Source organism: Balaenoptera physalus, assembly GCF_965194825.1.
Source record: "Balaenoptera physalus genome assembly, chromosome: 2".
Lineage (NCBI taxonomy): Eukaryota > Metazoa > Chordata > Mammalia > Artiodactyla > Balaenopteridae > Balaenoptera > Balaenoptera physalus.
In genome coordinates this window covers 144,288,885-144,301,421 of record NC_138883.1, presented here as the reverse complement: position 1 = coordinate 144,301,421, position 12,537 = coordinate 144,288,885, and the positions used below count along the sequence as shown (strand labels likewise).

The 12,537-nt window shown below is 38.3% G+C and overlaps 2 protein-coding genes across 6 annotated transcripts in view; one reads left to right on the top strand and one right to left on the bottom strand.

The window, feature by feature from the left end:
- Positions 1 to 12,537, bottom strand: part of TM6SF1 (transmembrane 6 superfamily member 1) — a 61,893-nt gene that overhangs the window by 13,188 nt on the left and 36,168 nt on the right. For 2 of the 3 annotated variants that reach the window (XR_014260310.1, XR_014260311.1), the window contains exon 10: positions 7,595 to 7,795. The exons of the other annotated variant lie outside the window; for it this stretch is intronic. The gene's annotated coding sequence lies outside the window, so the exon portion shown is untranslated. The remainder of the gene's footprint in view (positions 1 to 7,594; positions 7,796 to 12,537) is intronic. 3 annotated transcript variants of the gene reach the window in all.
- The window catches only part of HDGFL3 (HDGF like 3), a 78,508-nt gene that overhangs the window by 54,668 nt on the left and 11,303 nt on the right, over positions 1 to 12,537 (top strand). For all 3 annotated transcript variants that reach the window (XR_014260321.1, XM_082448881.1, XM_082448880.1), the window contains exons 3-5: positions 2,622 to 2,760; positions 5,487 to 5,645; positions 9,596 to 9,742. Coding sequence is in view for 2 of the 3 variants with exons in the window: in XM_082448881.1 (XP_082305007.1) it covers positions 2,622 to 2,760; positions 5,487 to 5,645; positions 9,596 to 9,742 (445 nt within the window). In the remaining variant the exon portion in view is untranslated. The remainder of the gene's footprint in view (positions 1 to 2,621; positions 2,761 to 5,486; positions 5,646 to 9,595; positions 9,743 to 12,537) is intronic.

Sequence of the window (12,537 nt, the reverse complement as noted above, 5' to 3'; positions counted from 1 at the left end):
TCTGTTGCTCAGACAGGTAGGTGATTGGAGCCCCAATTTCTTCTGCTCCATATAACTTTACCCCAGTAGTTTTAGTCTGGACAATTTTCAAGGCAGCCTTTGTCAGGAAAAAAAATAACATCCTTAGAGCATGTAACTTTGAACAATTCTATTTTCTGGCCTACCCTTTAAAATTTATAAAACGTACAGCAAAGTTAACCAGTTGAGAGGGGATTTGATTTGTGGAATTATCTATAATCCAGGAAAAACCAAGATTGTCTATGAGAAACAAGAACTTGTTTTAGAATAGCTCATTCAGTGTTCCTTTTTCTGGCAACAGCTAACATGGCCAGTTGAATCATTAACCTTGACTCCTGTGGCATAATTAAAGTACAGACAAGCTCTGGTTAGCATCTGTAGCTGACGTGAATCTCAGGGAGCTTAGCCCACAATTAATTCCTATACGTAGAGTCAAGGACTGGAGAAAGGTCAAAAGCCACAGTCTAATAATTCATGTCGAATTGCTCTAAAAGTGAAATCACCGTACCCAAAGTCACATTTCCTTCTCATGCTCAGTTTGTCAGGCATTTGGTTAGAATGTCCAGTATCCTGATAAACTATCTCTGGATTCAGTGAAATGCAGTCATGCTGAACGATTAAAGGTGAACAGTCAAGGAAAGTTTGGTGATTGGGGTCAGAAAGCTTCCTCAGGTGATTTTATCAACTTGAATTCTTGACCAGCTGGGCAGTGTAAGGAAGGGATCAGTACTAAGATCCAGTCAGAAAATGGAATTTATAAAAATCAGCAGTAAACTGTTAACCTATGGTCTCAAAGCTTTCAACATCGTCTCTGCTGATAAGTTCCAAATATATATCTCCAGCACAGACCTTTCCCCTGAATTACAGAATCACCTGCCCAGTTGCCTACTTGACATCTTCACTGGGATATCTAACCAAGTTTTCAAATTCAACATCCAAAACTAAGCTTTTCACCTTCAAATCTTGTTCTCTCAAAAATCTTTCCATTTCAGTAAATATCAACTGCATTCTTCTAATTGCTTAATCTAAAACCTTGGAGATATCCTCAGTTCCACCCTCTCTCTGACGTGCCATATCTAGCCCATTAACAAATACCTTGGCTCTTTTCTTGAGAGTGAATTCAGAATCCAGCCACCTCTCACCAACTGCACTGCTTACAACTGGTCCAAGTCACCACTGTTACTTCAGTAGCCTAATTAGTCTCTCTGCTTCTACCCTAGTACCCAGCTCTTCAGTGTGTTTTCAACACAGCAGCCAAAGTGACGCTGTTAAAACACAAATTGTCACTTCTCAAAACCTTTAATGGCTTCCCATGTGACTCAAAGCCTTTGTAGTGGCCTCCAAGGCCTGACGTAATCTGTGCTCCCACCCTGTTACCTCTCTGACCTCATCTCACACAGCTCTCTCTTCACTCATTTCAGTCTAGCCACACTGGCCTCTTAATTTTTCAGACACACTAGGCATTGTCCCACCTCAGGGTCTGTTGTACTTGCTCTTCCTTCAGTCTGCTCTACTCTTCCCCAGATAACTGCATGGGTTCTTCCTTCACCCCCTTCAGTTCTTAGATGTTCCCTTTTCAGTGAGGCCTTCCTTCTTGATCTGTATTTCTAAAACTGTAAAATCCACCCCAGTCCTTAACCATCCCCCTCCTCTGCTTCATCTATATATTTATTGATTTATTTTCAGCACACAGTACTATGTATTTTATTTATTTATCTTCTTGATTGTCTAGACCCCTACCCTTGCTACTAGAATGTATGCTCCATGAAGGCAGAGACATTCATCTCTTTGTTCCCTGAAGAATCCCCAGCACCTCTGGAATAGTGCCTGACACATTAGAGATGTTCGATAAAATTTGTTGAATAAATGAATCTTAGTTTGAAATGAGTCTCAGCCAGCATGTGGGCCTCCACCATCTCATTCACCAGGTTAATATCATAGATAATAATGCTGAAGACTCTAGTTTAAATGCTCAGATCTATTAGCCAGCCCCAGGATTTATTCTAACTCATTTTCTTTTCATAATTATGACTAATTTAGGATAAGGTTTAAATTGGATGATTCTATCTACTTTGCCACTTCTAATTTTTTTCTTGTGTAGTGCCTCATTAAACACTAATGCTTTTTTAATTTATAGAAATAATAGTGAATAAATACACTAATGTGGCATATAGAGTTAAAATCATTTTTTAATCCAGTGTTTATGTTTTTACTGTGAGTCTTACAAAACCCTTACCTATGAAAGATTAGCATAGGTAAGTCTTAGTTTAAGATGATGATTTAAGTGGTCAAAGTAGACATTTTTAAAACTACTTTTAAAGTAGTTTAACTAAAAATCAATTTCAAAACAAAAAAGAAATTAGTAATTTAAAAGTAAAATCAAAGTAGCACCATCCAGGGTTGCTGGCTTGCATACCTAGCTGTCTATTTTTTCTACCTTGAAATCTATTTGCAAAACATCTTGTGATATGTGTCTGACTGAGAGGGTTTATATATACTTTTAATGTATTTACTAAAATATGCTCTGACACTTGAGTTGATATTAAAAATATCTTACATTTGAAGGTCAAAATATCAAATCTCTTTCTAATATATCTCTGCAGTGCATTTCTAGGTCCCAAAGACCTTTTCCCTTATAAGGAATACAAAGACAAGTTTGGAAAGTCAAACAAACGGAAAGGATTTAATGAAGGATTGTGGGAAATAGAAAATAACCCAGGAGTAAAGTTTACTGGATACCAGGTGATGGTTTACTTCATTATCACTTGCTACATCTCATTTTTTATTTTAATTCTTTTTTGGATCTTTCTTACATGTCCTTTGTACTAATGATTACCCACCACCCATTTGAAGTCAGAATTGTTTCTGGCTCCAGTAGCACTTTGGATTAAATGTACAGGCATACCTTGCTCTGTTGCAGTTCACAGATACTGCATTTTTTTTACAAATCAAAGGTTTGTGGCAACCCTGCATTGAGCAAGCCTGTTGGCCCCATTTTTCCAACAGCATTTGCTCACCTCATGTCTTGGCATCACATTTTGGTAATTCTCTCAATATTTCAAACTTTTTCATTATTCTTATATTTGTTATAGTGACTTGTGATCAGTGCTCTTTGATGTTACTATTATAATTGTTTTGGGGCACCACAAACTACACCCATATAATACAGTGAACTTAACTGATAATGTTGTGTGTGTTCTGACTGTGCCACTGATCAGCTGTTCCCCTTTCTCCCTCTCCTTGAGCCTCCCTATCCCCTGAGACACAACAGTATTGAAGCTGGGCCAGTTAATAACCCTGCAATGGCATCTTAAGTATTCAGGTGAAAGGAAAAATCACACATCTCTTATTTTAAATCAAAAGCTTAGAAATGATTAAGCTTAGTGAGGAAGGCATGTTGAAAACTGGAATAGGCCGAAAGCTAGGCCTCTTGGAGCCAAGCAGTTAGCCAAGTTGTGAATGCAAGGGAAAAGTTCTTGAAAGAATTTAAAAGTACTACTCTGGTGAACACATGAATAATAAGAAAGCAAAACAGCCTTATTGCTGCTGTGGAGAAGGTTTGAGTAGTCTGGATAGAAGATCAAACCGGCCACAACATTCCCTTAAGCTAAAGCCTAATCTAGAGAAGGCCCTAACTCTCTTCGATTCTCTGAACACTAAGAGAGGTGAGGAAGTGCAGAAGAAAAGTTTGAAGCTAGCCGAGGTTGATGCCAGAGGTTTAAGGAAAGAAGCCATTTCTATAACATAAAAGTGCAAGGTGAAGCAGCAAGTGCTGATGTAGAAGCTGCAGCAAGTTATCCAGAAGATCTGGCTAAGATAATTAATGAAGGTGGCTACATTAAACAACAGATTTTCAATGTAGATGAAACGGCCTTCTATTGGAAGATGCCATCTAGGACTTTCATAGCTAGAGAGGAGAAGTCTGTGCCTGACTTCAAAGTCTCAGAGGACAAGCTGACTCTTGTTAGGAGCTAATGCAACTGGTGACTTTCAGTTGAAGCCAGTGCTCATTGAAATTCTAGAAATCCTAGGGCCCTTAAGAATTATGCTGAATCTCCTCTGCCTGTGTTTTATAAATGGAACACCAAAGCCTGGATGACAGCACAGTCTATTGACAACATGGTGTACTAAATATTTTAAGCCCACCGTTGAGACCTACTGCTCAGAAAAAAAGATTCCTTTGAAAATCTTGATATTACTGCTCGTTGACAATGCACCTGGTCACCCAGAAGCTCTAATGGAGATGTACAATGAGATCAGTGTTGTTTTCATGCCTCCTAACACAACATCCAGTCTGCAGCCATGGATCAAAGAGTAATTTAGATTTCAAGTTTATTATTTAAGAAATACATTTTTGTAAGGCTATATAGCTGCCGTAGATGATGATTCCTCTGATGGATCTGGGCAAAAGTCAGTTGAAAACCTTCTGGAAAGTATTCACCATTCTAGATGCCATTAAGAACATTCATGATTCATAGGAAGAGGTCAGAATATCAACATTAACAGGAGTTTGGAAGAAGTGGATTCCAAACCTCATGGATGGCTTGGAGGGTTTCAAGACTTCAGTGGAGGAAGGAACTGCAGATGTGGTGGAAATGGCAAGAGAATTAGAATTAGAAGCAGAGCCTGGAGATGTAACTAAATTGTTGCAAACCCCTGCTAAAACTTGAATCGATAAGGAATTGCTTCTTATGGATGAACAGAGTGTAGTTTCTTGAGATGAAAGCTACTCCTGGTGAAGATGCTGTGAAGATTGTTGACATGACCACAAAGGATTCAGAATATTATATAAACTTAGTTGATAAAGTGGTGACAGGGTTTAAGAGGACTGACTCCAATTTTGAAAGAAATTCTATGGTGGGTAAAATGCTATCCAGCTGCATTGCCTGCTACAGAGAAATCATTTGTCAATTGATACTGCAAACTTCACTGTTGTCTTATTTTAAGAAGTTGCCACAGCCTCCCAGCCTTCAGCAGCCCCCACCCTGACCAGTCAGCAGCCATCAGCATGGCTGACCGTCCACCAGCAAAAATGATGAGGACTCGCTGAAGGCTCGGGTGATGGTTAGCATTTTTTAGCAATAACGTATTTTTAAATTAAGGTATACACACTGTTTTTATAGACATAATGCTACTGCAAACTTAATAGACTACAGTTTAGTATAAACATAACTTTTATATGCACTGGGGAACCAAAAAACTCATGTGACTTGCTTTATCGTGATATTTGCTTTATTGCGGTGGTCTGGAACTGAACCTGCAGTATCTCCGAGGTATGCCTGTAATTCTTTCACCTTAAGAGGGTTCATGTCAATTGGTCACTGGAAAATTGAAGTTGGCAGCTGTTTATTTTGAAAATCTTGAGTAAGCTGAACTTCTTCTAATTAGAATAGAATGATTCTTTTCATAGTCTGTAGTCTTTGCTATTTTTCAAAAATGTAATTAGCTAATATTTTATTATCTCTTAGGCAATTCAGCAACAGAGCTCTTCAGAAACCGAGGGAGAAGGCGGGAATACTGCAGATGCAAGCAGTGAGGAAGAAGGTGATAGAGTAGAAGAAGATGGAAAAGGCAAAAGAAAGAATGAAAAAGCAGGCTCAAAACGGAAAAAGTCTTACACTTCAAAGGTTACTGAGAAACCTTTTCCATTGTTGTTAATGCTGTATGCATATTCATTAAAGGTTTTTAGATTACTTTTAATTCATTCACCGGGCACATAGAAATATATTAGCTCTGTGGAGCCTCTGCCTTTAGAGACAGTAATATATCTGAGGGGAATAAGACAGGTGATCTTAGATGTGAGGGTAACTGGTATTGACTCATAAGGGCTATAGACCCTGAAAATAGCACCTTCTCCGTTGGAGGAGGACTGTTCTTTAATCAAGGATGTAAGAATAGGTATTCCTCTTATAACAACCCCCAGGTGAGCCCTGAAGAATTTAGGAATATAAGAGACTCAGTACAATTTAGGACTGTGTCTAGTATTATAGATGTAAATATAAAGATAGACTCTTTCTTGTCTCTCTGCTTTAAAGAATGTGCTTTGGCTCTTTATTTGTTCAGTTCTCATATTTCCAGGTCACCTATTCTATGTCAGACACTTGGACTAGGTAGATAGTGGTGAGTAAATCCAACGCCATTCCTACCCTCATGTAACTTACAATACAGTGGGTTGGGGGGGTGGAAACACAGAGTTAAAAAACAAATAATAAATAACTGTAAATTCTGAAAGGGCTATGAAGGAAATGAATGGGAGCAGGGAACAACAGAATAAGTGTATCTGTTTAGATAGAGTGGCCGGGCCTTTCCAAAAAGATGAAATTTATGCTGAGACCTGAAAGAAGAGCATGGGACGAGGAGCACACGTGGCAGAGCAGCAAAGCTCTGAGGGAGGGAAGAGTTTGACATGCCCTGGATTAAAAGAAGGCAGAGACAGGCAAGGGCTAAATAATGGAGACTGGCATGCCATGTTAAGGAGTTTGAATTTTATTCCAGATGTAACAATAATTTATTGGAGGCGTGACATGATCCTTGATTTACAAATTGAAGGTTTAGGTTTTTCATACAGTAATTTAGAAATACAATTGAAAAAACTACGATATTGTGGAAATTGTTCACCTTTTAGAAACTTAAAGCAAGGTAGATGGATCTTTGAAGATAAAGATGGGTACAAGTTTTGCTGCAATTGGTCTGTCACACAGTTGAATACTTGGACAAATTACTTCCATTTAGACTCTGGTATTTAGTGGCTGGATATACTTAGGAAATTCCTTAAAACAAGTATCAAGGGTTTCTTAGACTATCAACATTTTATTTTACAGTCTATGAAATCCGCCCAACTGGCATACGCGTAAAATTGTATGAATGCACGTTACTTCCTGTACACCTAGTGAAAAACATGGTATCTGCCTTAAATGGGGGTAAAGTTTGCAAATCGCAACAAAATAATTAGAATTTTCCCTAACAGACTGTATGTTCCATAGGGGTTATTTTTTAAGCTGAATTTCTTTTAACATTTTGGACTTCATTTAAACACCCAATTGAACTTAATTTAGTTTATGATTGCCTGCTGAGCTTCTATGTGATGTGTTGCACCACCCTAAATTATCTAAGCTCTCTAAGTTACCTGAGGTATTTAATAGTGTGGATATGTGGCTTTTAAATGTCATTATTTCATCACTCTTGTGAAAGCCAGAAGTAATAGGGCTCATACCTGGGGTGGATTTATAATTTAAAGTAGTGAAGAGGTAAAGACATACTTTACTTACTAAGGCTTATCGATTTTAAATTAAAGAATCGTTTCCTTTGCTTTCCTTCAAGATCACAACTTTCATGATCACTTAAGAACCATGATTTTTAATTTTCAGTATCAACTGAGTAACCTAGCACAGTAGTTCTCAAACTTTTGCATGCATCAGAATCACCTGGAGGGCTTGTTAAAACACTTATTGCTGAGTGTCGGCACCCCCCACCATTTTCTATTTTAGTAGGTCTAGGGCGGGGTCCAGGGTGGGGAATTAAATATCCAGTGAGCTGATGTTGCTGATCTGGGAACCACATTTAGAGAACCACTTACCTCATATAACCTCACTACTCTCTTTGGCTCCCCAAATGCTTCCTTTTTGTTGAATATGGTGATTTTTTTTACATCTGTTTCTTAAAGTTGAATAATCTTCCTTTACCACTAAACTTTTGGTTCACAGACTTGTTTGACTGCATCCAAGTTAGGTTGAGGGAGAAGTCCCACTTTCCCTCTACCTCACCTAATTCTGTTTTTCTGTGGAAAAAAAAGTTCATAATGAAGAGCCATAGTATAAGCACATTGAGGGAGGTTATGCATATATCATTTTAGCAGTAAGTGTATGTGTGATTCATATTTGAGCCATAACAGGTACTAGAAAATTATAAGCAAAAAATATTTTGCATGCAAGTTATTTACTGTATAAAGTAGGGCTAATCAGAGAGCCTCACAACAAACTAAACTGATGATGATAGTAAACCGTTAGTAATCTTAGTTAAAAACCAAAGATAGCAGCAGTTGGACACACAACCAATTCAAAACCATATTGATGAAACTGATGAAGGGTCCTTCCCCAAAATCACAGGAATTGCGACGATCTGCATAAGCACAGTAAGAGCTTTCTAAGGTTACCAAATATAGCTTGGCATCCAGATTTCTTAGTAGAATACCGAATGTGACTCATTAGCAAAACATAGTAATGCCCTAATTCTAGTCTATGTATATCAAATTATAAAGCTTAAAAACTCACTTGTAGGATTACTCGTAAGTATCCTTTGTAAGCACTATAAATTTTAGGGAGTTCTGCCTTATTATCTGTAAGAACTGCAAGTCAAGGACTATTACTTGAGAATTACTATATAAAGCAACTACTGCATTTCAATAATTATACTGTATTTACTAGGAGAACAAAAGTATTTCACTTTTTATATCATCATACTTGATCTAAACTTTAACTCCAGGCACTCCATGTTTGGATTATTAAATCCCTGCTTTCCCTCCTTGTAAAAAGTAAAAATGGAGTCATTTTAAACTGACATTTTGGGCTTGGTGGGTAGTTTCAGTTAAGTAAAATAGAAGCAATGTAATTACATATTCTATCACATAGCTAGAAGATATTTTCTCTTTGAAAGTTGCATTTTAAAATATTGATTGTCTTAGGAAGCTCAGATTTGCTAATTCATTTCTGTAAGACCAAAAGTGACTTGCCTTAATGAGTTTTGCCTTAGCTGTTATTTGCCATGTGCTTAAAGATTCATAAAATTTCTCAAAAAGGAAATGTAAGTGAAATGCTACATTTTATTTTCTTAAAGGTGCACAGTGGGGCCAGCTTTTGATCATTTTAATGCTGTTCTGCAAAGCAGCTCTGGCTGCGAACTATAATTGTATTTTCATCTTTACTGTAGAGTTCATCTTGGTTTCAAATGCAAGTTGATAAGAAAAAAAGGGCTAATTTACCAGTGTGGCCTTGAGTTCTTAAATAACTATCCATAATTTAAAAGATTAAAGTTAATTCATATCATTTAGTGATAGAAAAGTTTTGTCAAGATCATTCCATGTATACCATTAACCAAACAGCTTCCATAAGTGTTCCAACATGAATATCCATATATAGTATCCTAGATAGTTTACCTTGCTTCTCTGGACCTAACATTCTACTGTGAAATGATGGGGAGGGACAAGGAGACCTTTAGTGTGCCTTCTAGCTCTGTAGCCTTCCTAGAGTGGTGTCCATCAGCTATATTTATTCATTGACAGTGTTCCAGGTATGTGAATCTCTATTTTCTGCTTTTAATATCACACTGCTGGAAAGAACTAGAAGGTTATCTAGTCCACCTCTACTTCCTTTCCAGCTGGTTAAACTGAGGCCCCGTGAGGTGAAATGACTTGTCCAAGGTCACCTAGCTCAGTCGTGGCACACTGCCATGTTGTATTGGTATATCCTGTATCAAGCCACAAAGACTGGATATAGGTCAGCTACTTCTACATTTCTTACTTACATTTGTGCATTTGGGTTTCTACTTTTGACTGTACTTTTTAACTTGTCTAAATATTTAGAAATCCTCCAAACAGTCCCGGAAATCTCCAGGAGATGAAGATGACAAGGACTGCAAAGAAGAAGAAAATAAAAGCAGCTCTGAGGGTGGAGATGCCGGCAATGACACAAGAAACACAACTTCAGACTTGCAAAAAACCAGTGAAGGGGTAAGAATATACCTGTAATTTCTCTTATCTTCCTATTAACTTAGAAGACATTTTGCCTCAGAACAGGTTTCATATCTCAGCATTAGTAAACGTTGCCTTAGTAAATGGAGAAACATTCTCAGCTTGACATACACATTCACTCACAGCTCCTGAATAAGTGATCGGACGCTTAGAGTCTGAGAACAAAAGAGAGCTGGGTGGGAATTACACCTGTCTATCAGTTTGGAACTCTGACAGGTTTATTCTTTTTTAAACTAACTTCAGCACCTTGAGAGTTTTTTAGAAGTCAGGCATGAAGTATTGAAATTATGAAATGCCACCTCAGAATTTGACAGTTGTATTTCTTATAAAATGAATGGCATGTTCAAAATAGGGTATTTTATACTGCTGCTTCTTTCTTAGAAGCAGTATGTAATTTAATATACCCATGGGGATTATAAACATTTAAATATTCAAGCTATATGTGAATATTAATGTTTAAAGTAACCAAGGGGAAAACTCGTACACTTTGAATCTTGTTAACTTTTGTTAACCTCTGTTAACTTCAAAGTCACAGGCAAGTCCACCTTTGTAAAAGTTTTAGTGAAGGCAGATTTTGCCCCTGGTCATTTTCCATGAGTCTTTATGAAGACTAATTGGACAGCGGCAAATCATTTTAAAACAATACTGATAAAATAAATTATTATTACTCTTTAGTTAAATTCTGGTTTCAGCTGAGTTCTTGCTTACTCTTGTCATTACTGTTTACCTCTCAACTGTCTCCTCCTGCTTCCAGTTACCCATAATTTTTCCCAAGTTATGATTCTGTTTATTCCCTTGTTTCTCTCACCCAGCTCAGTTTACTCCATCCTCTGCCTTTCTTCCTTCTCTTGACCTCTCTCCAATAAATAGTCCTCTATCATTACCTTTGCCTGCAGCCCTCCCAGGGACACAGAGCTGCTAACAGTCACTAAAGGCTTGAGTACCTGACTTGGATTTGGTTTTCTTTTTATCTCACCTGCTATCTTCCTTCATCCTAGGTAACTTCAATATGTATATAGCAAAAACTCCCTCAACTTGTCTCCCCTTTACTGCCAATCCCATTTCTAGCTGTACTTCCCGTGACAGAGGAAGAGGTAGTTTACACCTGTACTACTCAGTGTGTGGTCTGCAGACAGGTAGCATCAGCATCACCTGGGGGCTTGTTAGAAATGCAGAATCCAGGCTCAACCCCAGAGCTATCGAATCAGAATCTGCATTTTAACTAACCGCCCAAGTCATTCATATGCACATTAAAGAGAAGCACTAATCTGCACCTTCCTATCACCAGAGTCCAGAATATCATCTCCTGCTTTCTCCAAGGCTACACCCCGTCAGTGGTCCCCTTTCTCTCCTATACTTTTACTTTCTTTTCTGCTGGCTCCTTACTCTCTGCCTATAAACAGTATCAGGTCTCCCTTAACCTTAAAGATACCTCCCTTCCACCATGTATCCTACTCTTTTCACCTTTCTCTTCATCTCTAATTTCTTAAAAGAGTTCTTTTTTCTCCCAGGGTCCATTTTCTCACCTATTCATGCCTTGACTCAGGGGTCCCCAACCCCCAGGCCGTGGACCGCTACCTGTCAGTCAGAGACCTGTTAGGAACTGGGCTGCACAGCAGGAGGTGAGCGGTGGGCGAGCAAGGAAGCTTCATCTGCCGCTCCCCATTGCTCGCATTACCGCCTGAACCATCTCCCCCCCCGCCCCCCGCACCCCGGTCCGTGGAAAAATTGTCTTACATGAAACCCAGTCCCTGGTGCCAAATAGGTTGGGGACCGCTACCTTAGTCCATGGCACTCTTGTTTCTTCTTTGACCGGTTCATGGAAACTGCTCTTGTAAAAGTTCCTAGTGATCCTCTCATTGCCAAATCCAGTGTCTCCTTTAGTCTTTATTTTACTCTGCAGCATTTAATACCATTAGCCACTTTCTCCTCCTGACTTTGCCTCCAGGTCACCAGTCTCTTCTGCTTTCTCTCCCAGTGGCTCCTCAGTCTCCTTCTAGAGCACTTTTCTCTAGGCTGTCTTGGCACACTTCCAGTCTGAAAGCTTCCCCTGTTTCCATCTTATGCACTCATGTGGTTTCAGCTGTTATGTATTACTGATGACTTCTCACTCTGTAGCTCTTGCATTGTAGATTCATTTTTCTAATTTAATAAAACCATTTCTACTTTAATAACTTGAAAGCACCTCAGAAGATAGTTGCTACTAGAAGTAACAACAGCAGCAGAGTCAGAGTAGTAGTGGCTAACATTTTTACCATGTGCCACATACTGTGCTAAATGCTGTACATGCATTTGATCCTCATACAAATCCCAGGAGGTAGGTGCAGGTGCTATCTTCATTTTGTAGCTGGGGAAACTGAAGCTGAAAGGATTGGCCCAGGGTCACACAGCTAGTCAGAGCCTGAATTTGAAGCAAGAGCCTGAGATCTTTTTACTTTTAACCTGTTTCTAATAATATAATTTTATACACAAAAAGATATATATATATATATAATATAAAAATAAAGTAGTAAGCATGGTAATTTAATGAATACCAGAGACCCTACCACTCAGCCAAAACTAGAACATAACAATAACTTGTATCTATATACATGTTCTTCCCCATCCTATCTTCTTCCTACCCAGAGATAACCACTAGCGTTGTATTTATTATTTCTTTTCATTTTCAGAATTTTAGCCCATACCTAACATATACGTATATACTTAAATAATAATTTAATTTTGCTCATTTTTGAGCTAATGCACATATGCAAGAGTTTCTTTAGGGTATGTAA